Raw genomic sequence first — 27782 nt, 5'->3', positions numbered from 1 at the left:
TAGATAGATCATCAGCATCTGATCGGCGGGGGTCCGGCACCCGGGACCCCCGCCGATCAGCTATGTGAGAAGGCCGCAGCGCTGCTGGACCGCCGCTGCTTTCTCAAACAGCTGATCGGCGGGGGTCCCGGATGTCGGACCCCCGCCAATCAGATGCTGATGATCTATCCAGAGGATATATAATCATTTAAAACAAACTGTAGAACCCCTTTAATATCCGAGTCATGTCTCAAGGCCTAGTTAAAGGGTCGAACATTGACTTATAGGATAGCTGCCTTATATCTGGTGGCATTAGAGTTTGCATCCTTTTCTTCCCTGATGAATAAGCAAAACGCTTGTTCACTTTGTAATAGGATCATTGATCAGGACAACTAAATCATTGTTTGCCGGCAGCAGATTGTGCCATCTAAACTGCACTCTGCTGCTCACGAACAATGATTTTATATGGGGATGAAAGATGCTATTAGTGATCACTGTTTCACATACTGTGGAGGAGATCACTGTATGTAAACATCTCCTCTCCTGAAGAGCCAGCCATTGTCGGAAAGGAACGCTTCCTTCACGGCAATCGTCTGTCCAGTCGAGCAGTGTTAGTAAGAAAATTCCAGGATTATGTATGCAAATACAGATCACGGCACTCATCATTAAAGTTTAGTCCAAAGTTTATTTCGGCATTTCAATATGGGTAGCTGACCCAGGATACAGGAGTGACAATATTTATAAACGAGGAAGAGTATATTAAAGATACAATATATATAAAAACAAATGCAACACATACATTATAAAAACGGAGAGAGAGCGTCCCTATAATTTAGGCCCAAGATGATTCACATTGTAGCAATATTTTATGTCTATCCATACCGTTCACAAGTGCAGATGTACGTTGAAGTCCAAAAAGGCAGGCAACAATTTGTAAAGCAGTGAAGCAAAATGAGACAAATAGACTAGTCCACTTAGGCCCTGATTTAGCAAACTAGTTTTGTCTCCTATAGCAAAAATGGAAAACAGCGACTCTACCTATAGGTCGAATGGATCAGGGTGCTCACCTCCCGGTCCACCCAGACCGTCTAGAAAAAATAGTAAGTAGCAGTAAATGATGAGGGGCACTCCAAAATTCGGAAAATGACAGCCAGCGCTATATAAATCAAATATTTAATATAGTGAGCCAGTTAATACCAACAATAGAAAAATATACATGCAGTAAAACAATGTACAAACAATAAAACAATGTGTCAGATAAATCTGGACCTTAAGTCCCAATACACCTCTGATCCCAAACAATCGCAAGGGATATCGGCAATATATAGATGGCAGTCCTTGTCTATAGCTCAACAATGGGCTTCAATAGAACCAGATGAAAGGACAAACTCTTGCTGGCAATGTTATGTCGGCACTGCACAATATCCCAAGTCTCCAGGATATGTCCCGCTTCCCCAGCAGGATGACCAGATAGTAATAGTAGTGAAGGATATACCTTACCACCTTCCGTCACACGCTGGATCCTCAGCTCTGTTCTCCTGCCGTTCTTACCCAACGCGGCGTCCCACGTGGTATGGAGTCTCTAATGTGACGTCTCACGTGACTCCTCGGCTTCACAGCGGTGTGATGTCAGACGCTCCCTTCGGTCCTGCCCCCTCTCAGAGGATCGGACACAGTTCAAGACAATTTAGATAGTCCATGCGGGAATAATCGTCTCCAACATAGGTAAATCCTGTTGATAAATCTTGGCAAATGGAAAAAGGCTCACTGTCCCAACAGAACCAGACGCGTTTCAGGGTATGCACCCCTTCCTCAGTGGATGGGGTTTATACCCTGAAACGCGTCTGATTCTGTTGGGACAGTGAGCCTTTTTCCATTTGCCAGGATTTATCGACAGGATTTACCTATGTTTAGGAGGTCAAAGACGAGATATAAGAAGCTGTCAGCTAAGCTGCCTGACAAAACAGAGTGTAAATTCAGAGCCTGCTACTAGAGAATCTCAAATCTGCACAGAAACAGGGGTTTAGAATTTTTAATAACAGCATATTGAAAAAATAATTTTTATCTCAAAATGAGTACAATGCAATAAAAAAATAAATATGGCACAATTATTAAGATCCCGAATATTCCAAAGTATGTAATAAATATAAATAAATTATATATATATATATATATATATATATATATATATATAGTACAGACCAAAAGTTTGGACACACCTTCTCATTCAAAGAGTTTTCTTTATTTTCATGACTATGAAGGCATCAAAACTATGAATTAACACATGTGGAATTATATACATAACAAACAAGTGTGAAACAACTGAAAATATGTCATATTCTAGGTTCTTCAAAGTAGCCACCTTTTGCTTTGATTACTGCTTTGCACACTCTTGGCATTATCTTGATGAGCTTCAAGAGGTAGTCCCCTGAAATGGTCTTCCAACAGTCTTGAAGGAGTTCCCAGAGATGCTTAGCACTTGTTGGCCCTTTTGCCTTCACTCTGCGGTCCAGCTCACACCAAACCATCTCGATTGGGTTCAGGTCCGGTGACTGTGGAGGCCAGGTCATCTGGCGCAGCACCCCATCACTCTCCTTCATGGTCAAATAGCCCTTACTTTTAAAGTTTTCCCAATTTTTCGGCTGACTGACTGACCTTCATTTCTTAAAGTAATGATGGCCACTCGTTTTTCTTTACTTAGCTGCTTTTTTCTTGCCATAATACAAATTCTAACAGTCTATTCAGTAGGACTATCAGTTGTGTATCCACCTGACTTCTCCTCAACGCAACTGATGGTCCCAACCCCATTTATAAGGCAAGAAATCCCACTTATTAAACCTGACAGGGCACACCTGTGAAGTGAAAACCATTTCAGGGGACTACCTCTTGAAGCTCATCAAGAGAATGCCAAGAGTGTGCAAAGCAGTAATCAAAGCAAAAGGTGGCTACTTTGAAGAACCTAGAATATGACATATTTTCAGTTGTTTCACACTTGTTTGCTATGTATATAATTCCACATGTGTTAATTCATAGTTTTGATGCCTTCAGTGTGAATCTACAATTTTCATAGTCATGAAAATAAAGAAAACTCTTTGAATGAGAAGGTGTGTCCAAACTTTTGGTCTCTACTGTATATATAATGTATCCAAAAAGATAATCACATACTCAATTAATTCATAAAAAACATATTCAATGCATCCATATAAAATAAACCCCCAATATAGATAAAGTATCTCAGGGGCCCTATGGGCCAATCAGTGCTTGGTAAGACACATCACAGGGAACCCAAGGTCACATGACCCTCCCCTATCCAATAATAAGCCAGGGAAGGGGGGAAGAGTTATATAGGATGACTAATAGAATTAACCCTACCAATACTGGACTATTTGAGGTTGCCCTTTAATTTTAAATCAATATAGAGACCCCTTAGAACAAGGGATTTTAATGAATATATCCAAAATCCCTAGGTTTATTATCTACATCACCTCTCCACCACTCGCAAACTAATTCCCATATCTAAAACAGTCAGGTAGTGATGAGTTCCATCTAGACACTTTGTGCTCCAATTCACCAAGTGTAATAGCATTGAGACATTTGCACTTTGTAATGTTATCACTTTCTTTCTCACATTTTGTTATGTTGCAGCCTTATGCTATAATCAACAATAAAGTTTTCCCCCTATCAATCTGCACTTAATACCTCATAATGAGAAAGCGAATACAGAATTTTAGAAATATCTGCAAATGTATTAAAAAGTAAAAATTGCAAATCTTGCTCTTGGGGCCTCCCATTTCTCTTGATCATCTTTGAGATGTTTCTACACCTTGATTGGTGTCGGCCTGTAGAAAACTCAGTTGATTGGACATGATTTGGAAAGACACAGCTCTCTCTATATAAAGTCTCATAGTTGACAATGGATATCAGAGCAAAAACCAAGCCATGAGGAGATAAGAACTGCCTGTAGAGCTGTGTGGAGGCACAGATCTGAAGAAGGGTACAAAAACCTTCTGCTGCACTAAAAGTTCCCAAGAACACATTGGCCTCCGTAATTCTTAAATGGATGAAGTTTGGAAGAACCAGGTCTTTTCCTACAGCTGGCCACCCACCTAACTAAGTAATCAGGGGAGAAGGGCCTTGGCAAGACTAAGAACCCATTAGTCACTGTGGCTGAGCTCCCAAGATCCTGCATACAGATGGGAGAAACTTCCAGAAGGTCCACCATCACTGCAGCACTCCACTAATCTGGGCTTTATGGCAGAGTGGCCAGAAAGAAGCCTCTACTTAGTAAAAGGCACATGAAAGCTGGCTATATCAGTGGGCAGAGCGGCGCCCAGGGGTCCCCCTGCACTTACTAGTATGTCTGGGCGCCGCTCCGTTCGCCCGGTATAGGCTCCGGTGTGTGCAGCTCCCTCTGTTGTACGGGGCGGAGTTTTTGTATTAGGGTTGTCCCTTGCTGCAGCGCTGGCCAATCGTAGCGCACAGCTCATAGCCTGGGAGTCCCAGGCTATGAGCTGTGCGCTACGATTGGCCAGCGCTGCAGCAAGGGACAACCCTAATACAAAAAAGGCTCTTGTATGAGCTGAAACGTTGCCATCCACATGGGTGAATAAACACCACTACTTTTACTTGGAGTGCTGTCCGTCTTTCATCTTTATTATACGGGGTAAGCTGCCACATCCCTGGACCTAGCACCCACATTGTTCTCTTCCGGTGCCGCCATTTGTTTTCTCTTTTTATTTATATATATACTGTATTTTTCGGACTATAAGATGCACTTTTCTCCTCCAGAAGTGAGGGAAAATGGCAATGTGTCTTATAGTGCGAATGCTAATGACCGCTTCCATTATGGAAGCGGTCATTAGTATGCAGGAGGCGCTGGGTGGTGACCTGTACTCACCCTCCCTGGTGGTCTGTTGAAAAATATTTTTTTCTCAGCCGAGCATGGTGGTGGACGCTTAACCTTGAGCTCCTCATCACACCTCCCGGCCACATAGCTTTTTACAGCATATAACCTACTCGAAACATGGGCAAACTGTCCAAGGAGAGAGGCAAAGACTCAGAGGGTACACTGAGACCCCAGAAATCACAAGGGGACTTGACAAGGTTCCTGAATAAGGCGATGCCTTCCCCGGCCAGAGTGAAGAAAATGGCGGCAGCCGCTGCCCGCTCTGAGACGCAGGAGGACGATTCAGATGGCGGCAGTTCATGCACTTACTCCGACACACAAGGAGCTACTAACACACTGCCGATTACAAGATCCTTCCTGAAACACTCTCTGTCGCAGGCCCTGTCTCCGGTGATGAAGGAGCTGGCGGACATAAAGATGGAGGTACACCAAATGGGGTCCCGAGTTGAGTCGCTTGAAAATTCCCAGCTAGCTTTTAGCATAGCAGAGGGCTGCAAACTCAAATGAAGTCGTTACGCACACAGCTGAATAATGCCTACCTTAGCCTGGAAGACCAGGAGAATAGGGGACGGCGAAAGAACGTAAGAATCAGGGGGATCCCAGAGTCTATCCCTGCTGAGGAACTTTCAGAATGCGTGCGCCGAATCTTTTCAACACTGGTGGGTCAGACACATGCGGACGCCATTACTATCGAACGGGCCCATAGAGCTCTTAGGCCCAAGCCTGCAGATGGAGACCCGCCAAGAGACACAGTCTGCGCACTTCTAAATTACCTGGACACAGCGGAGATCCTCAAAAAGGCAAGAGAAAAAGAGGACATTCTACTGGATACCCACAAAATCCAGATTTTCCAGGATTTAGCGGCTAGCACACTTGCTAAACGGAGGCCCTTACGTCCCTTGACAGCGGAGCTGAGAGCAAAAAAATTGCCTATGAGATGGCTCTTTCCCTTTGGCCTGAGTACCTCAATTAAGGGCCGACACATTGCGTCACCCGGACGACCTGCCGAAGATCTGGGAGGCTCTTGAGATATCGCCCATGGACATACCATCGTGGTTGCCAGTAACTACCGCAGAAGACCTCCCTCATCTGCCCTCACCTGAGCCTTGGGCACTTTCATCTAAGGCCAAATCGACAAGGAAGAAACAGGCCTCTATGGACTGAAATTTAGCTCTATAGGGCGACAAAGCTACCAGTTGTAGCGTTTTGGTCTCATTTTGGTCTTATAATCCACATATTTGCATACTGTTGGGTTCTTGTTATAGTTGTTATAAGTGGTGTTGCCTTACCTGGACAGGTATTATGTAAATCCAGGTATGGAATGTAGAACCGGCTGAAGACCGGAATTGCTGGACGGGAGGGAGAGACTGCCTAAGTTTGCAAAACCCTCCTAAAAGCCTCCTTTATCCATCACTTGGAGGCGGTTCTCTCCCTCCGGACCTGCACTAGTCCATGCTTATGTTTTCTGATTCGAGTAGGCCTGGAAAGGCCCTTATACTGGTCGAGTGTGTGTGGAGTCCCTGGTCATATCGGGCTCTACCACTGATGTTCCACCCCCCCCCCCCGGCCCTATACTATTTTATTTTTATTGCACTATTGCGCAGACATGCGCCGTTAGAGCCTCAGTGTTCTTCTCCTTTTTCTGTTTATATCAATGTTTACCACTGTCTCCCATCCGATGTCGACCTGCAAGCTAATATCCCTGAGGCCGGTGTGCTAGATATTAACTGTTTAATAATATGGCTGAAGTAACTGTTTGCACACTTAATGTTAATGGGATGAATATCCCTCAGAAGAGAAGTCAAGTGTACCACACCCTTAAAAGAGAAAACGCTGACATACTCTTTTTACAAGAGACTCACTTTAGGCATCAACGTGTCCCTAATATGAGTAGTAAGTGCTTCCCTGTCTGGTACCATTCTACCTATTCCTCGGCTGCTAGAGGAGTTTCTATTTGCATTAGCAAAAATATACCATTTACCTTGATGGCTAAAATGGAAGACCCTCTTGGAAGGTACTTGTTTGTTAAGGGGAAAGTCCTTAATAGCACTATCACTATGGCAAATGTATATGCCCCGAATGTTAAACAGATCCCGTGGTTTAAACAGATGTTAGGCACCCTTCGGGAGTTCGTGGAAGGCTTATTGATATTAGGGGGTGATTTCAATTTAGCCTTGGATCACAGCATAGATTCCACCTCAAAAACCCCACTCCTCTCTAAGAAACAAGTACGTAGAATCCAAGTCCCTCTCGATCTTGCGAATATCGGATGTCTGGAGGGTCCTCAATCCAGAAGGGAGGGATTACACGTTCTTCTCGCGGGTACATGGTACCTACCAGCGGTTAGACTACATCTATATGTCTAATAACTCACTCACTTCTGTTACAAAAGCAGAAATTGGAAATTCCACTGTCTCTGACCATGCTCCGGTCAAAGTTCAGTGGAAACTGAAAGACTTGCCCCCAAAAGTCTGGACGTGTCGACTCAACACCACGCTTTTAGAGGACGAGGTTAATAAGACCCAGATAGAGCAGGATCTTCCAAGACTACTTTAATGAAAATGACAGACCTCAAACCCCCATGCCCATGATTTGGGAGGCCCATAAGGCGGTTATTAGAGGAGAACTGATTAGCCTAGGCTCCAGTGTAAAGAAGCAAAGATCCCAACAGTTAAACTCCCTGCTTACGCAGATCTCTACCCTAGAAACCTTACATAAAATAAAACAGACTGACGACGTACAATGTACGCTTAAGACGCAGCGCCACCAGGTTAAAGACCTGTTAAATATTAAAACAGCCAAAATACTGCAATCTCTATGATTCAAGTATTTCTGTCATGGGGACAAGGGATCTAGGGTAATGACTAATGTCTTAAGAGCTCAAAAGAGCAAAACTTTTATCCAAGCTATTAAAACTAAGGAGGGTAAAAAAAAACTCACCACAACACCTGATATAGCGAGAGAGTTCTGTAGCTTTTACTCGTTACTATATAACCTAGAAAAAGAGAAACTGACAGCAGATTCTGACCAACGCCACTTAGGCGAATGCATAGATTCCTTCCTTAAATCCATCACAATCCCCACTTTATCAGTAGATAATAGGTCCACACTGCTGCGGCCCTTTACCAGTGTGGAGGTAGATAAAATCCTCGGCTCTATACCAACGGGCAAAAGCCCATGCCCAGATGGTTACCCTATTTATTACTATAAGAAATTTAAACATATCCTGACCCCATACTTTGTGAGACTCTGCAGTGACCTGCTACAAGGCTCCACCCTCCCTGCCCAAGCACAAGAAGCGCATATTACCATAATCCACAAGGAAGGGAAAGATCAGGAGCTGTGCGGTAGCTACAGACCCATATCTCTCCTAAACACAGATTTGAAGTGGTGGGCCAAGCTGCTAAGCCCAGAGGCGTATCTAGTGAAAATGGCGCCTATGGCAAGCACTGAAACTGCGCCCCTGTCAAAATATTTTAAACCCATCTTTCAGATAACCTTAACAAAAAAAAAAAAAAAAAAAGCTCTTTTGTAGAACCCCCATAAAAACTTACAGTTACTTGACTTGGCCCTTGGGGATCTCGGACGCCACTTCAACACTTTGGCCGGGGGCTCGGCGGAGCTGATGTTGTGCTTTAACCTAATGAGAAAGATTTCATAATAAGGATTTGGAGAAAGGGCAGAGGGATAGCAGAGCAGGGAGAGGCTGGTGCAGCTACTAGGGGGTCATACCATGGGGGAGTAATAAAGCCCACCATAATGCCCCCCCAGTAGTAATAATTCTCCTTATAATATGCAAAACATTTGTAATGCCCCCAGTTGAGCTAATGTTCCCATAATGTGCCAATATAAAATACCCCTTCTCAGTGCCCCCGTAGATGACCCCCATAGTGCCCCCCCCTTCCCCATAGTACCCACCATAATGTGTCCCAGTATAAAATGCCCCTATACAGAGCCCCCATATAAAATATCTTCTTTTTTAGCCTCAGTAGATGCCCCTATAGTGCCCCCCAATAATCTGCAGTAAGATGTGCCCCCATAGATGCCCCCAATCATGTGCCAGTAATAAGAGCCCCCCCACCATCATGTGCCAGTAGCCAGAGCCCCCCCATATCATGTCAGTAGCCAGAGCCCCCCCATATCATGTGTCAGTAGCCCCCCTTATCATGTGCCAGCCCAGTAGTCCCCCCTTATCATGTGCCAGCCCAGTAGTCCCCCCTTATCATGTGCCAGCCCAGTAGCCCCCCTTATCATGTGCCAGTAGCCAGAGCCCCCCCCATATCATGTGCCAGTAGCCAGAGCCCCCCCCATATCATGTGCCAGTAGCCAGAGCCCCCCCCCACCATCATGTGCCAGTAGCCAGAGCCCCCCCATATCATGTGTCAGTAGCCCCCCTTATCATGTGCCAGCCCAGTAGTCCCCCCTTATCATGTGCCAGCCCAGTAGTCCCCCCATATCATGTGCCAGCCCAGTAGTCCCCCCTTATCATGTGCCAGCCCAGTAGCCCCCCTTATCATGTGCCAGCCCAGCCCAGTAGTCCCCCCTTATGTGCCAGCCCAGTAGCCCCCCTTATGTGCCAGCCCAGTAGCCCCCCTTATCATGTGCCAGCCCAGTATTGTACCTATATAAAAAAATTAAAAAAAAGAATACACTTATACTTACCTCCAGCAATGCGATGCGATGCAGGCCGCCTCTTCCGTCTGTGTCCCTCGCTATACGGCTCAGGCGACGCGATGACGTCATCGCGCCGCCTGCACCGGCCTCTGATAGGCTGCCAGCACTAAGCCGGCAGCCTATCAGAGGAACAGGAGGGGACACACCTCTCCCTCCTCTGCCGCAGCACAGACAGGCATCTGTATTGCCGTCCTGAGGACGGCAATACAGATGACTATGGAGATGAGCGCTTCCGCAATGGAGGCGCTCATCTCCTGCTCTGCCCTGCCGCCGGCCGCGTCGCCCCCCCCGCTTGGCGCCTATGGCACTAGCCATGGCTGCCATAGCCTGGATACGCCACTGGCTAAGCCACAGGATTGCCTCCTTGCTTCCTAGCCTGATTGGTGAGGAGCAGGTGGGATTTGTATTGGGCAGGGAGGGTAGACATAATGTTAGTAGAGTCTTACATGCGGTTTCTCATGCTCACTCTAAAAGAACGCCCCTAGTTCTGCTGGGAACAGACGCAGAAAAAGCGTTTGACAGAGTGTGCTGGAAATTTATGCGGAAAACTCTGGAAGCCTTTGGGTTCCCGGATAGATTTGTACAGGCAATATTCACGATGTACTCCTCCCCCTCGGCCCGTATATTGGTGAATAATACACTGTCAGACTCCTTTAGCATTGGAAATGGTACCAGACAGGGTTGCCCGCTATCTCCTTCACGCTTCATATTAGCCATGGAAACGTTGCTACTTAAATTTAGACAGACCCCTGATATTAGAGAATTGAGAATAAACAAAATTGAGCACAAAATGGCAGCGTTTGCCTACAATTTGTTAATGTTTATCTCAAACCCGGAAGAAGCCATGCCACATGTCATGGATATTTTTGAGGCATTTGGGAATGCATCTAATTTCAAGATTAACTTTGACAAATCAGAGGCTCTAGGGATTTCTGTCTCTCCTCCCCAGATGAGAAGAATAAGAGACATGACCCCCTTTAAATGGCCTGCTAAAGCAGTCAAGTATCTAGGGATCATGATACCTGCCAATTTGAACCTACTATATCAGCTCAACTACGCCCCCTTATTGGCTAAGATACAGACTACCTTAGCAGGATTCTCAAAGAAAATGCTTTCTTGGCTAGGAAGGAAAAATGCACTAGTCACATTCATTCTCCCCCAACTGTTATATTTATTTAGATCTCTCCCGATCTCCATAACTGGCGCATTTCAAACCAAATTGAAGTCGGTTTTTAGTAAGTTTCTGTGGGATGGTAAAAAAGCAAGACTACCCTACTCGCTTCTTACTAGGAAAAAGAAACAAGGTGGCATCTCTTTACCAGATGTTAACTTGTATCTACAGGCCATACACTTAAAAAGATGGTTAGCATTGACTCAACCTGAGCCGGTCCCTATACATGTTGATATGGAAAAATCTCTGTTGGGGAGACATAGAGAATTCCTGCTTTGGTATAAAGCGCCTTTACCGAGTAAACAGGATTTACCATATGATCTAATCAGAAGCACAATCTATAGATGCCAAAATTCAGATGAGCTGAATATGGGGAAGAATAAATTTTCACCCCTGGCACCCCTTCATATACTACCACAGATACCTGAAAAACGCCCTCTAGAGGTCACGAAAGTTTGGTCATCTGTAGCTCATCTTAGAATAGGAGATCTGTATCGCTCCAAAGCTAGTAGGGATTTTTACAAAGACATCACAGACAGTGTTAACATGCCGGGAGATATCCTACAAATTTGGGACTTTGAGAAATCCTGTACTAGATTTAAGAGATCCAATCACCTACCTCTAACCGACCCTACATGGTTGGAGAACTACATACTATTACCCGCCCTACCAGCTAAATGCCTATCCATGGTATACAGACGGGTGTTAAGAAATGGGAACTCCCAAAGCCCCAACTATCTAAATAACTGGGAACGGGAGTTGAACATACAATTAGATGATAGTAGTAGAGCCTCCATTCTGGCCAACTCTCATGGGTTCTCTAATTGCATCAAAATCCAGAAAAATTCCTTTAAAACAATATCTAGGTGGTATCGAACTCCTGAATTCCTCCACCGAATAAACTTATCTCCCTCAGACAAATGTTGGCGATGCTCATCAGATATTGGTAACATCTCACACATTTGGTGGTTTTGCCCCAAAATGAGAGGGTTCTGGTCAGGGATTGAAGGTATAATTAATAAAATATGCCCTGGAAGGGTAAAGCTCTCTGGCCCATTAGTACTGCTTTGGTTACCAGAAGCAGATTTTAGACCAAGTAAATCAAGCTTGGCCACCCATATGATCACTGCAGCAAAACTACTAATTCCGCTACAGTGGAAAGAGGAGAACCCTCCGACTCTATCAATGTGGTATGAAAAGATGACGCACTTATGTCGCATGGAAGAATTGATTGGTTGGGAGAACAAAACTAGAAAGGCTTTCCTACACGTATGGCAACCATGGTTAACACATATAAAAGAGAAAATGGAGCTCGACACAAAGGGATGAGTCATGATGCGAATAAGGGGTGTCCAAAGACTTATATGCTTCTATAGGGTTTTCTAACGCATTTCAAATGCGGGTAAGAACTTGGTCGACAATTAATTACCCCCTCCCCCCCCCCCCCCCGGTTTCTCCCCCCCCCTTCTCTCTAAACCTTACCACTAACTCTTACTCTTACATCGCTTGTATACTTCGATGATCAGCAATTGGCTCAGTGTATGGACAAAGATGCCATGTATTCCATGTCTCCTGTGTTGTCAGGCATATAGCCTCTGAGGATTTTGCATAATATGCCCATTTTTTGCATGGAAATAGATCATTGACTTGCGTTTGTACAATGACCATTGTCTTTATGTCCTATCTGATTACCTTTGTATACTGTAAGTGTATGCTCACTTTTTATTATCACAAAACTCAATAAAAAGAGATTTGTTAAAAAAAGAAATATTTTTTTTTCTTATTATTTTTCTCCTCTAAATCCTAGGTGTGTCTTATAGTCCGAAAAAATACAGTGTGTGTGTGTGTATATATATATATATATATATATATATATATATATATATATATTTATATTTATATAACCTGATATTAGTACTGTAAGAGGATCGGTCATGGTGTCACACAGAGGGATGTTTAACCCCTTAAGGACCGGGCTCATTTTCACCTTAAGGACCAGGCCATTTTTTGGAAATCTGACCAGTGTCACTTTAAGTGCTAATAACTTTAAAACGCTTTGACTTATCCAGGCCATTCTGAGATTGTTTTTTCGTCACATATTGTACTTCATGACACTGGTAAAATGAAGTCAAAAAAATTATTTTTTTTGCACAAAAAAATACCTAATTTACCAAAAATTTGGAAAAATTTGCAAATTTCAAAGTTTCAGTTTCTCTACTTCTGTAATACATAGTAATACCCCAAAAAATTGTGATGACTTTACATTCCCCATATGTCTACTTCATGCTTGAATTGTTTTGGGAATGATATTTTATTTTTTGGGGATGTTATAAGGCTTAGAAGTTTAGAAGCAAATCTTGAAATTTTTCCGAAATTTACAAAAACTCAATTTTTAGGGACCAGTTCAGGTTTGAAGTCACTTTGCGAGGCTTACATAATAGAAACCACCCAAAAATGACCCCATCTAAGAAACTACACCCCTCAAGGTATTCAAAACTGATTTTGCATACATTGTTAACCCTTTAGGTGTTGCACAAGAGTTATTGGCAAATGGGGAGGAAATTTGAGAATTTGATTTTTTTGTCTAATTTTTCATTTTAACCCATTTTTTCCACTAACAAAGCAAGGGTTAACAGCCAAACAAGACAGTATCTTTATTGCCCTGACTCTGCTGTTTACAGAAACACCCAATATGTGGCCGTAAACTACTGTACGGCCTCACAGCGGGGCGTAGAGTGAAAGGTGCGCTGTTTGGTTTTTGGTAGGCTGATTTTTATGGACTGGTTTATTTACACCATGTCCCATTTGAAGCCCCCTGATGCACCCCTAGAGGAGAAACTCCCTAAAAGTGACCCCATCTAAGAAACTACACCCCTCAAGGTATTCAAAACTGATTTTACATACGTCGTTAACACTTTAGGTGTTGCACAAGAGTTATTGGCAAATGGAGATGAAATTTGAGAATTTCATTTTTTTGCCTAATTTTCAATTTTAACCCATTTTTTTCACTAACAAAGCAAGGGTTAACAGCCAAACATGACTGTATCTTTATTGCCCTGACTCTGCCATTTACAGAAACACCCAATATGTGGCCGTAAACTACTGTACGGTCACACAGCGGGGCGTAGAGTGAAAGGTGCGCCGACTGTTTTTTTGACACCATGTCCCATTTGAAGCCCCCCTGATGCACCCCTAGAGTAGAAACTCCATAAAAGTGACCCCATCTAAGAAACTACACCCCTCAAGGTATTCAAAACTGATTTTACAAACTTTGTTAACCCTTTAGGTGTTGCACAAGATTTAATGGAAAATAGAGACACAATTTCAAAATTTCACATTTTTGGCAGATTTTCCATTTTAATATTTTTTTTCCAGTTACAAAGCAAGGGTTAACAGCCAAACAAAACTCATTATTTATGGCCCTGATTCTGTAGTTTACAGAAACACCCCATATGTGGTCGTAAACCGCTGTACGGGCACACGGCAGGGCGCAGAAGGAAAGGAATGCCATACGGTTTTTGGAAGGCAGGTTTTGCTGGACTGTTTTTTTGACACCATGTCCCATTTGAAGCCCCCCTGATGCACCCCTAGAGTAGAAACTCCAGAAAAGTGACCCCATTTTAGAAACTACGGGATAGGGTGGCAGTATTGTTGGTACTAGTTTAGGGTACATATGATTTTTGGTTGCTCTATATTACACTTTTTGTGCGGCAAGGTAACAAGAATTAGCTTTTTTGGCACCGTTTTTTTTTTTTGTTATTTACAACATTCATCTGACAGGTTAGATCATGTGGTAATTTCATAGAGCAGGTTGTCACGGACGCGGCGATACCTAATATGTATTACATTTTTTTAATTTATGTAAGTTTTACCCAATGATTTCATTTTTAAAACAAAAAAAAGTTTTAGTGTCTCCATAGTCTAAGAGTCATAGTTTTTCAGTTTTTGGGCGATTATCTTAAGTAGGGTCTCATTTTTTGCGGGAGGAGATGACGGTTTGATTGGCACTATTTTGGGGTGCATATGACTTTTTGATCGCTTGCTATTACACTTTTTGTGATGTAAGATGACAAAAAATTGCTTTTTTTACACAGTTTTTTTTTTTTTTTTTTTACGGTGGTCACCTGAGAGGTTAGGTCATGTGATATTTTTATAGAGTCGGTCGATACGGACGCGGCAATACCTAATATGTATACTTTTTTTTTATTTATGTAAGTTTTACACAATGATTTCATTTTTGAAACAAAAAAAATTATGTTTTAGTGTCTCCATAGTCTAAGAGCCATAGTTTTTTCAGTTTTTGGGTGATTATCTTAAGTAGGGTCTCATTTTTTGCGGGATGAGATGACGGTTTGATTGCTACAATTTTGGCGTACATGCGACTTTTTTGATCACTTTTATTACCTTTTTTTGGGAAGTAAGGTGAGCAAAATTTCAATTTCATCATAGTTTTTTATTTTTTATTTTTATGGCGTTCACCGTTCGGGTAAAGTAACATGACCGTTTTATAGATCAGGTCGTTACGGACGCGGCGATACCAAACATGTGTAGGGAATGTTATTTTTTTAATTTTTAATCAGTGATAAATGTGTTTTTGGATTTTTACTTTTTTTTCACTTTTTTTCACTTTTTTTTTTACCCAGATCCACTTGGTTCTTGAAGATCCAGTGGGTCTGATGTCTGTATAATACAGTACAGTACAATATATATTGTTCTGTACTGTATTTTACTTACACTGAACAGATCTATGCTTTCAGCACAGATCTGTTCAGCACCATGGACAGCAGGACGCCTGAGAGGCGTCCTGTTGCCATGGGAACCTTCCCCGTCTGCTCAGAACTTCGCAGACGGGGAAGGGTAAGGATGGGATCTGGCGGGGGGCTGTCTGGGAGCTCTCTCCCTCTCCATCGGGGGGCTGCAAAGGCACAGCAGCCCCCCGATCGGAGAGGGAGGGAGCTCCCTCTTACTGTTAACTTTTTCCATACAGCGGTCCGTACGGACCGCTGTATGGAAAGGGTTAAACGGCTGACATCGCATCACCGATGTCAGCCGTTTATACCAGGGTGTCAGCAATGTGCTGGCACCCTGGTATACCCACTCTACACCAACGATTATTCAATGGGAGGCGGGCGGGGGATCGCGATCCCGCCTGCCGCACCGCCCGCCTCCCGCACCGCCCCCACCGCCCGCAACACCCCCCCTGCACCTCCCACCGGGCTAAAATCATTCAGAGGTGCAGGGGGGGGTGATAAAAATATATTTTCGGCACACTAAAGTTTCTGATCGCCGCGGTCAGGGACCGCAGCGATCAGAAACAGCAGAAAGCGCAACAAACCGCAGGTCTGAATTGACCTGCGGTTTGTTGCGATCGCGGACATGGGGGGGTCACGGGACCCCCCCGCGCATTTAGCCGAGGTGCCTGCTCAATGATTTGAGCAGGCACCTTGTTCCGATCACAGCCGGCCGGGCGGCAGTGATCGGAACAACACATGACGTACCGGTACGTCATGTGTCCTTAAGGACTCGGGAAACATGCCGTACCCATACGTCATGTGTCCTTAAGGGGTTAAGCATGGCTATGCAATGTCCCATCAGGCCTTGAGGAAGCATTAGAGTGATGTAAAACGGTGCCTGTGTCCATTATTTGCAACCTATATGGCAATGTTGAAATAAATTTTGGACTAAACCTTTGTGGCGAGTGCCACGATTTGTCTTCGCCACCATTGAATAACACTGCACACAGCAGGCAAAACTAGCACTTGCGCAGTGCTGTGTGTGTTCAATAGTGGCCTCTGATGCACTGGTCTGGTCGTGTGCCCCTCTGTTTTGTAGTGGAGCCCAAACTGTCAGAAGGCAGGGTTAACACAAGTAGGCAGCACCAGCAATACCACATTGTGGCACATTATACCACCCCGCCTGAGCTTATTACCACAGCGCATTACAAAATACTGCCCCAGCAGCACAAAATACCTTCCCAAAAACTGCCTCTCTGTGGTGGCTGGCAGCTATGAGGGGGGCCAGGCAGCCTCCTGGGCATCGGCCTACCGGGAAGTTTACGTGTAGGGTCTTTGGCCAGCCTGCAGACAAATCACAATCTACTCCTTCACTGCATGTATTACTTTTGTATTACTTTTGTATTTTTTTGCTTCAGGACTGCAGCAAATAAGCACATGCTCAGATGCTTCGCACAATATGGTTCTGGAGCCTTTGAATATTTTGCTGACAGTTCTAAGAGCAGATGGAAAGATCTGGTAAGTTATGACTTTTTTATTATATTTTTTATGTTGTAATATGCTAATCACAGACAAGGGCTGCTGCATATTAAATCACCTCCAGGGATAACTTGTTTTCAGTAAATGCACCCACAATTTCATTGTCACACTTTTCTTAGTATGTTTCATTAAAGTGGTTGTGACGCAATGGATATTTATTGCCTATCCACAGGATAGGTAACAAATGTCCAAAAGCTTGGAATCCCACTACTGTGGGGACCCTCACGATCTCTGGGATTCCAAGCACCCTGTTCATCTTCATTGCAGTGAAGAGGATTTTGAATGGAGCGGTGGTCACACATGCACACAGTTTCTCCATTCATTGTCATGGGAATGATGGCTACAGTCAAGTACAGCATTCGTCTGTTTCAGTCAGCCCCATTGAAACCAAATAGAGTAGTTCCACGCTCCATTCAAACTCCTTCATACTACAGCTGTACAGTGAAAAAAGAGGGCAAGGTAGGTGATAAATGTGCACCCCTTTAAGAGTTGCAGATAACTACAGGTAATAATATCAAAGGTTCCCATACTTCTTCCAATAAAGATTATTTGATTAACAAAGTAATGAAAAACTGTATAATTTTGCTGGTTATTGCGTGGTCTCTATTTATGACTTAAATTAGTAGTCTCCAACCTTTTGCAGGTCGCAAGCTACATTGAGATATGACAGATGGTGGTGTGGAGCCCCTCTGAATAGTAAAAGTGAGGAATCCTATTAAAGGGGTTGTGCAGCGCTAGTATATTGATGAGTTATCCTCTGGATAGGTCATTAAAAGGGTTTTCCGAGATCTTAATCAAATGACCTATCCAATGGATAGGTCATCAGTATTTGATCTGTGGGCGTCCGACACCTGGAACCCCCGCCAATCAGCTGTTTGAGAACTCACCAGTGCTCCTGTGAGCACCGCGGCATTCTCACAGCTTACCAAGCACAGTGCCCTACATTGTATAGTTTGGTAGTTTGGTATCGCAGTTCAGCCCCATTCACTTCTATAGAGCTGAGCTGCATCGAGGCCACACGACCGATGAACTTGTCGTCACTCGCCTAGGAGAAGCTGCGAGAAGGTTATGGCTCTACTGCGAGTGCCGCTGCCTGTTCGAACAGCTGATCGGCGGGGGTTCCCAGGTGTCAGACATTAGTCATCAGTATTAAATGATCAGAAAACTCCTTAAATACTAGATTGGTGGGGGTGCCGAGAATCAGACCCAGCTATTTGAAGTGGCTGCGGCATCTAACTTGTAGTTCTGGGATGAGCAGTTGTAGTTACACTGCACTGACAACATAACTAAGACGACGTGCAGTAAAACATTGAAGAGGTCAAGAGCCGCAGCTTCTTCAGACAGCTAATCGGCGGGGGTGCTGGAAGTCAGACCCCCGCCGATCTCATATTGATGACCTATCCTGAGGATTAGTCTTCAATATAGTAGCACAGCACTTCTTTAATATGTGGCCTAGTGATAATGCTCCTGTGGTATGGTTTTGGCGCTAGTTCTAGCAATCCTACGACATCTCTGGTGCCACAAGTCCACAATGGTGTTGCTGCTTTTATTTTCTTGAGAGAAATGAGAGCTGGAATCTGGCTGGTTTGAGGTGCCGAATCCTTCAGTTTTCCTTTTCCCAGTATAAATCTCCCTCAATGTTCTTTTACATCACGTTTGTGATAATCCTAAGGAGAAAAGAGAGATGTATTTGATTATTGCAATCTTTAGCATTGTGAGAATATATATTTTATCTATTTTTTCTTACAGATAGAGAAACAGAGACAACGGCTCCAGGATCCAGCATGTACAGAGGTCTCTGTCAAGTGGAGGCAGTATAAACCGATCTGTGACGTCCTGCAAGCCCCTACAAACATACAAGCTTTATTCTCTGCGGATCCTCTTTTTTGCTATGGCTTTGTCTCTCATTGCACTCAGGTTTGTATGTTACATATATAGCCGTGGTGGGCTGTCCCGGTCATGTAACAGTAAAGTGCTGCTACGCGAGTTGCAGTGGTTTTTACAATGCATTTTTATGCTTCCTGACTTGTACAGGTGAAGCACATGGTCATGCAGCACACGTAGAGCTATGTTTAGGGGCAGCCTAGCGTGCTGCAACATATCGTTCAGATGAATTACCCTGACCATCTCCAAAGACAACTTTGGTTCTAGTCTCCAGACAACACCCAGATCTAGAAAAAGGAGTGAACCCCTGAATTGTTTACACTGCAGTTCTCACAGAGCTTGGCCACGTGGCACCTTCCCATCAAAGAAAAAATTGGATGAGCGCTGCTGAGTGAAAAGTGTGTCATACAAGTGAAAAGAACTGAGCATTGCAGTGTATAAAAATGTGCACTGTGACTCCTATCAGCTGAATGGTGAGGGTGCTGGAAATTTGACCACCACCGATCTGATATTGATGACCTATCTTATAGAATGGCCAACTGTACTGAATGTCACATAGAATAAATCAGAATGTAAACATCAATCTGAATGTTAAAGAAAACAATTCGGAATACATTTATGTAGATATTAGATAGATAGATAGATAGATATGAGATTAGATAGATAGACACAGATAGATAGATAGATAGATAGATAGATAGATAGATAGATATGAGATTAGATAGATAGATATGAGATAGATAGAAACCAGAAAAAATTCGATTGATAATAGATATAAGATAGATAGATATCAGATAGAAAGATAGATATAAGATAGATAGATATTAGATAGATAGATAGAAAAATATGAGATAGATAGAGAGAAACCAGAAAAAAAAATGAGATGCCATTTATGTCTACGTGGGGACCAGTGCAGAAAGACAGCGATTCTCAGCACCTGTAAATACTGTGTGCACTCCTTTCAACATATTGCCTACGAGATGTGTCAGTGTCCCACATGACATGAGCACAGTAATAACACCCACGTAGATGTAACCATAATCCGGCAGCCAGGACAAAGAATTGTGAGAATCTTGTCAAGCAGAAGCAATCTGTCATCAGTCTTCTCTGTCACGGTGGATGCAGGGCTTTATGGCAAGAATCGCTGAACACCTGTTTGTCAGGAGAATATCTGAAAACATATACGGCACCAGATCCATTTACTTTAAAGGGGTTGTCTCATCATGGACAATGGGGGCATATCGCTATATTGAGAACAGAGCCCCGCAAGTGAAGGAGGGTGCACTGCACATGCGCAGCCGCCTTCCATTAAATAGCAGAGTACTGGCTCAGCTATTTCCGTCGGCCCCATAGAAATTAATGGGGGCGGTGGCCGGTCATGCGCGGTGCGCTCCCATTCACTTCTATGGGGAACCGGCTTGGTGGTGGCCGGACCAGAGTCCTCCAGCCACCACCTTGCGGTGCTCCGTTCTCGATATAGGTGCTGGTCCCGCACCTATAAGCCAATGGGGGCATATCCTAGTGATATGCCCCAATTGTCCATGATCAGAAAACCCCTTTAAGGAGTCCAAAGGATTAAACTTTGGACTCTGTATGACTTGCTTTCTGTTCGTTTCTCTTATTTTTTTCTCACACAGAATAGCGCAACGCACTGTACCATTCTGTCTGACAACGAAGTATGGAAACAAACAGAAAGAAAGTCAGAGTCCAGAGTTTAATCCGTTGGACTGAGTTTGCTCATTAAAGTGAATAAATGCATTGTGATATACGTTTTTATACCTTTTTGGGTATTCCAAGTACACCTCCTCCAAAAAGCTCAGTGGAGGCCTAAAATGTGGAGTGAACCCAGTCTCTTATTTTGGATTTAACTTCCGGATGTTCCTTGTTGTGAACTTTCCTTGTTTCAAATTGCAGGCAACACTGAAGGCGGTAATTAATAATGAAGAGCTTGAGAATATTGTTTCGACCACTGAGCTACAGAAGACAACTGGAACAGTAGGTTGCATTACTCCCTGTTTTTCCACTTTCCACTGTGCAGGGAATATTCAGAATTGTTCTAGACTCCCATTGAACCGTAGACTATAGGATATCCTAGTCATATGCCAAGCTATATTCGTGAACCTGAAAGTGTCTCTGATCAGCTTTGACTTCCTGAACTTTTCCATGTTATAGAGTTTACGTAGTGCTCACTGGATAAAATAGCTCTAAGCAGGGTTGGACTGGCCCACCAGAGTGCCAGAGGATCCCCCGTTGAGCCCTGTCTCTGAAACCATAGTGGGCCCCAAAGGTCCAGGAGAAAAATCTCATTTTTAACTGTCTTTGGAGCCGATCACTTGCCACAAGTGTTTTTTTGTTTTTTTTGTTTCAAAACCTAGTAGACTTTATTGATGATATAGAAATTGAGCCCTCAGATAATTTCCTCTGGTGGGCCCAAGTAACTCCAGTCCTACACTGGCTCTAAATGCAACCACCATAAGCTGACCTGAGATCGTAAGGGCACACGCCGCCAGCTGAGTCAGTCAAATAGGTGTGAGGGAGTTCCTGACTAACTGCAGCCTCTCTCTTGGACATGTTGGTTACCTCCAGACTGGGATATGATTTTGATGACCCTGCAACTCCTAATTTAGCTTGTGGATAAACGTAATGTGTCTTCACAAGTACAATTTAATTCATACAACCAAGTTAGAACGATTCTGGACATACCTAATCATGAACATGCCTGGGTCGTATTGGACATACATCAAACTTAGAAGTATATGGTCCCTCATAAAAGCTGTAATGCCTTGTTGGGCTGTGTTGCAGTTCTCTGCACAGTAGGTTGCCAGATTTTCTAAAGTGCAGGCACTTTGGCTGGCCATACACATTAGATAAATGTTGGCCTACCTGCTGATCATATGTCTATGGGGACTCCGAACTTTCTCTGATGGCAGGTAATGGTCCATTTACACAACTACTACTACTGAACCTCTTGAACAGTGCTTAGCTAATGATGTGCTTTTTTATTTCATGGACGATGGACCTGGTGATACTCATCACTTACTAAGATGCAAAAAAAACTTTTACCGTGTGACTGTGAAGTGTATTGAAGCACATTAGAGAATCCTTCTCACTTTATACTTACCATCCTTTTCATTTTTGTCTACAAAATATGCTTTATAAATCAAATACATTGAAACATGCAATTTTTTTCCCTTGGATCATCTTTTTGGGGAATACTCCACAAAAGGCACTACAAACTATATATAACCCTAGTACTGACCCAAAATTCCCAAACCCCCAAAATTACTATAAGGGCCCCTACACACGTGATTTTGCTCTGGCGGTTTTTGTTCACTTAAAAAAAATGCCATAGAATCCCCTCTTGGTTATTTCCATACTGCGGTTTATATGGTGTTTTCCTTAGCAGCGATTTATCATAAATGAAAAGTGCTAGAGAAAAAAATTTGCCATGCATTGTTTCCCAAGAAACAGCATCTAATTAACAAAACACCGGTAGCAAAAAAATACCATTTGTGTCCTGTTTTTCATAGTTTCCACAGACTTTTAGCTAACATCCGTAACTGGCATTTTTTACCCCATTAAATGCACCAAACAATGAAGGTGCAAAAACGCAAATACTCCTAATTACTACAGATAAAAAATAGATAATTAGACAGACAGATGGTTGTAATATATGCCATATTTTATTTGTATATAAATGGTCCAGAAGTAAATTATGTCCCCTAAAACCTACAAAAAATCATCTTGGTAGCCTAATAAAAAAATATAAATTATGGTTTTAAAACTAATGCATATAAAAATTAAAGTGAAATTGTGGCTGGTGATCTGTTTACTTTACTTACTTTATATCACTCTGTCTCCAGATACTGCACACCCTTACAGCTCGAGCTCTAATTAAAGACTACGAAGATGGTATTCTGCACGAGAAGGAAAATGAGAATGAGGTCAGTGCAATACGACTGCAATGCATATTATAGAAATGAATAATGACATTTATAATCGGAGTATCTTCACAGGGCCTGCGCCTGGAGTGCTTTAAGGATTCCCCAGCATATGTTCCCCTCCTTCCCCTTGTTCCCCATTTTGTTGTTTCATTTTTTTTATTTACTTCTTTGTATTGAATCTAGACTTTAAGATTACACTTAGTGGAGGGAATTTATCATGCCTTGTACTCCAAAATTCTGGTTTCAGAAAGTTGTAAAATTGGGGCTTTGCAGCTTTTTGAGTCCCTGTTGTACCACAATTTTGTGATTTTCCTTTTTTTTTTACCCTGCCTTCCAGGAATCATAGCTTTTTTATTTTCCTGCTCACATAGCCCTAGGAGGGCTTGTTTTTTTGCAGGACACATTGCTAAATAATTTATGCATACTAAATATATTTTTATTTATATTTTAATTAATATTTTTAAAACTTTTAAAAAAACTTTTTTTTCTACCACTTAGTTCCACTAGGGTACTTTAACGTGCCATTGCCTGATCACTTCTTTCATAAACTGCAATGATTTACCATTGCAGCTTATGGAAAACTCACTATATTCCTATGGAGCCCTGTCACAGTCAGGGCTCCATAGGAATATCTCTTTGGCAGGCCTGGAAGCCTTCAGAAGGCCTTAGGCTGCCATAACTTCCTTGATCTCAACACGGGGGAGCCGTTTAGGACTTAGGAACGCAGCGCTTCTGGGATTTCACTGCTGAGATGCCATGGTCACAATTGACCGCAACATCTGAGGGGTTAAATGTCTGTGATCAGTGCTATCGTTGATCATGGGCAATGCTGTGTAAAACTTAAAGTATTACTCTCATAATAAATTACCCCCAATATTCTTCAGATTTGGGCACTCTCCTATCGCAGAAGACCTTTAACATAAACTGCCCCCCCTCTATACCAGACCACTATAGTTCCACTAAAATCCATACCTGGGCCACTTTTGAGATGTGTCAACATTACATATCACTTTATTTTTCTATTTCTAGACTTACCCAGTCTACTTAACCCCCATTATCTCTTTGGTGGTCACAGGAGTCTCCTGCTGTGAAAACATGTGGTGTTGTTTGGCCCCAGACATTGACCAGAATACCAACACAGGCTGAAGGGTTTTTGCTAATGTTTTTTTTGTATTAATATAACATTTTTGGAAAATTACATAAAAAGTCTATGCAGTACATGTACAATAATCACAGTAAGTATAGGTGGTGTTGGAGTGGGGTATGTATGGCCCATTAGAGAAGGAAATTATTCAGAGGAACCACCCTCCAGATATGAAGAAAAAATGTATTTGCACTTTTATTTGCCTTCTAACAAGAATATCATAAGTTAGGGTAATTGGTAATTTGAGAAACAACCAAAAAAGAAAGGTATCCCAACAGCAAGTGAACGGCTCATTTGTCAGGGTCAAATAGTTTGGGACATTTGGGTCCTGTCATCATGTCATAATGGTAAAACAGACGAACCTTGAATGAAGGTACAAATTTTACTTCTGGTGACTTTATACCAAACCTTGCACCAAGATTTCCACCTGCAAGAGAAGAGCTTCAGTGGAAGATGGTGGCATTTATCATCATAAATTCAGATAATAGGTCTTCAGATCAGACTAATACGTTTTGATAGAGAGCTGATGAATTTTATGATAATCATTTTATACTTACAGATGAAGAAACAAAAGATGAAGTCGATCATCATTGACCTCAGTAAAGAATACTCGTTAGTGACTCAATTCACTAGTTTTGTGGCCGTGGAAGAACGGGTGAGTAGTGAACAGCCATAGCAACCACTTATGTTAACGAAAGTCTTTAGTTGTTTGTGTATGCAATGATTAAATCGTGAGATTAAAATTTAAAAAAAGTAAATTTGTAATAAAAATTAACATCAATCGCCTGTATATGTAGAGAGAGAGATCTATCCATCTGTCCAGTACTGTGCAAAGGTTTTAGGCAGGTGTGAGAAAAATGCTGCAAAGTAAGAAGGTTTGAAAAACAGTGTTAATAGTTTATTTTTATAGGTTATCAAAATGCAAATTGAATGAATAAAAGAGAAATCTAAACCCAATCAATATTTCATGTGATCACCCATTACCTTTAAAACAGGATCAGTTCTCTTCTAGGTACACTTGCACACAGTTTTTGAAGGAACTCTACAGGGAGTTTGTTTCAAATATTTTGGAGAACTAACCGCAGATCTTATATAGGCTTGTTCAAATCCTTCCATCCCTTCATGTAATAATAGCCAGACTCAATGATGTTGAGATCAGGGCTCTGCATGGTCCATATCATCACTTCTGAGACGCCTTGTTCTTCTTTACAGTGAAGATAGTTCTTGATGACATTGGCTGTATGTTTGGGGTGGTTATCCTGCTGCAAAATAAATTTGGAGCCAATCACACGCTTCCCTGATGGTATTGCATGAAGGATAAGTATCTGTCTGTATTTCTCAGCATTGAGGACACCATTAATCCTGACAAAATCCTTAAAGGGACACTGACAGGCCGTTAGAGCATATGAAGTGACATATATTCTTCTATTGGTCTTAATATGCTTAATTAAACTATACCATTATCACCCCTCGCTGCCTTTCCGTTACTTATAAAAAGTGTTTTTATCAATATGCAAAATCCCGCTCATGCCCAATACTATCTTCTACTGGAGCTGGAGGGTGCCGGGGACCTTATCCGGCGCAGGCACGGAGAGACAAGATCAAGCTGATGCTAGGAAGATAGTACTGGGCATGCGCAGGATTTCGCCGCGTCGGGAGAAAAAAAAGCCGCCAAGTGCAGTGAATACTAATGAGCTGGGCGGCACTAGGAGACGGCAGTTGGGGCGCGGCTGGGCACAGAACTGAATGAGGGACAGCCCCTTGGGCACAAAGTAAGGTAATTTGCATATTGAAAAAAACACTTTTAATAAGTAACGGAAAGGCAGCGAGGGGTGATAATGGTATAGTTTAATTAAAGGGACTCTGTCACCACTTTCTAACCCCCCCTTTTAAAAGTATTGTTATCTCCATGGCGCCCCTGTGATTACAAAGGTGTTGTTAGAAGATAAATTCGCCGTCTCCTTTTGATAAAAATAGCTTTTATCTAACCTGTCAATCTTCTTGATAAGGTGCCCAGGGCGTTTCTGTTGGTCTCAAGCTGCCGCCCGCCGCCGCCGTTGGTGCCCAGCTCCTCCCCTGATGCTTTCAGCGCCGCCTGAATGTAATGAAATACGCCTCCGGCTCTCGCTCAGTGCCCCCTCCTCCTTTTCAAAGATCCCGCGCGTGCGCACAGGCCTGTGCCTGATGCGCCCGTGCGGACATTTACAATCAGCCTCATTGAGCGAAGTGCGCATGCGCGCACTTCGCTCAACCTCCTCATCAGACGAGCACTGCAGCCGAGCACTTACATTCTGGCGGCGCTGAAAGCATCAGGGGAGGAGCTGGGCACCAACGGCGGCGGCGGCGGCGGGTGGCAGCTTGAGACCAACAGAAACGCCCTGGGCACCTTATCAAGAAGATTGACAGGTTAGATAAAAGCTATTTTTATCAAAAGGAGACGGCGAATTTATCTTCTAACAACACCTTTGTAATCACAGGGGCGCCATGGAGATAACAATACTTTTAAAAGGGGGGGTTAGAAAGTGGTGACAGAGTCCCTTTAAGCATATTAAGACCAATAGAAGAATATATGTCACTTTATATGCTCTAACGGCCTGTCAGTGTCCCTTTAACTTCATTAGCTGAAATGCAGTCCCAAACTTGCAAGGAACTTCCACCGTGCTTCACTGCTGCCTGCAGACTCTCATTATTGTATTCCTCTCCAGCCCTTCGGTGAACAAATTTTGACTCGGCAGTCCAGATCATCTGCAGCCATTTCCTGTACCCCAGTTCCTATGTTTTTTGAGTCACTTGGCCTTGTTTCCACATCGAAGGTATAGCTTTTTGTCCACAATTCTTCCATGAAGACCACTTCTTGCCAGGCTTCTGTACAGGTTGCCTGGGTCCCACTGGTTTCTTCCAGTTAAGAGCTTATGGCTCTGCTGGACATCATCCAGTTTTGAAGGGTGAAAGAAATACACCCTTTTACATCTTGTAACAATAATGGACTAAGCAGGAGGATAGATTGCACCAAAATGGGCAACCTTCCACATCGAAGGTATGGCTTTTTGGCCAAAATTCTTCCATTAGAATGGACTAAGCAGGAGGATAGATTGCACCAAAATAGATAAACTTCCACATCGAAGGTATGGCTTTTTGCACACAATTTGTCCATGAAGACCACTTCTTGCCAGGCTTCTGTACAGGTGTGCCTGGATCCCACTGGTTTCTGCCAGTTATGAGCTTATGGCTCTGCTGGACATCATCCAGTTTTGAAGGGAAGTAAGCATGATGTTCCTTTCATCTCCTGTGTTAAAATGGTTTTCCAAGATTTAATAACCAAGAACCTATCCTCAGGATAGGTCATCAGTATCTTATCAGTGGGGGTCCAACAACCAATCAGCTGTTTGAGAAGGCACCTGCACTCCTGTGAGCACCGCGGCCTTCTCTGTGTTTACCAAGCACAGCGCCGTATGGTGTATAGTGGTTGTGCTTGGTACCACAGCTCAGCCCCATTCACTTCTGTTGGGCTGAACTGCGCCTAGGCCGCGTGACTGATGAATGTGTCGTTACTGGCCTAGGAAAAGCTGCGGTCCGCCGGTACCTTCTCAAACAGCTGATCGGCGGGTATATATATATATATATATATATATATATATATGAGTAGGATTACATTGTTCCAGTTTTGGGAAAATAAATACAACCTTTTACAACTTTTAGCAAGAATTGACTAAGCAGGAGGATAAATTGCACCAAATTAGGTAACAAATGTTATTGGAATTGCCCCACAAAGGACATTTGTACCCAGTCCACAGAACTGGCAATAAAT

The 27782-nt window shown here is 43.0% G+C and overlaps 1 protein-coding gene across 1 annotated transcript in view; it reads left to right on the top strand.

Moving 5' to 3' along the window:
• Nucleotides 1-27782, top strand: part of PARP4 (poly(ADP-ribose) polymerase family member 4) — a 336611-nt gene that overhangs the window by 114680 nt on the left and 194149 nt on the right. The window contains exons 25-29 of the mRNA XM_040422464.1: nt 16882-16981; nt 18752-18919; nt 20801-20881; nt 22750-22830; nt 24534-24629. Coding sequence (XP_040278398.1) covers nt 16882-16981; nt 18752-18919; nt 20801-20881; nt 22750-22830; nt 24534-24629 — 526 coding nt within the window. The remainder of the gene's footprint in view (nt 1-16881; nt 16982-18751; nt 18920-20800; nt 20882-22749; nt 22831-24533; nt 24630-27782) is intronic.

This window comes from Bufo bufo, chromosome 3 (assembly GCF_905171765.1).
Source record: "Bufo bufo chromosome 3, aBufBuf1.1, whole genome shotgun sequence".
Lineage (NCBI taxonomy): Eukaryota > Metazoa > Chordata > Amphibia > Anura > Bufonidae > Bufo > Bufo bufo.
The sequence above is the reverse complement of the archived record's forward strand: the minus strand, read 5'-3'. Positions and strand labels throughout refer to the sequence as shown.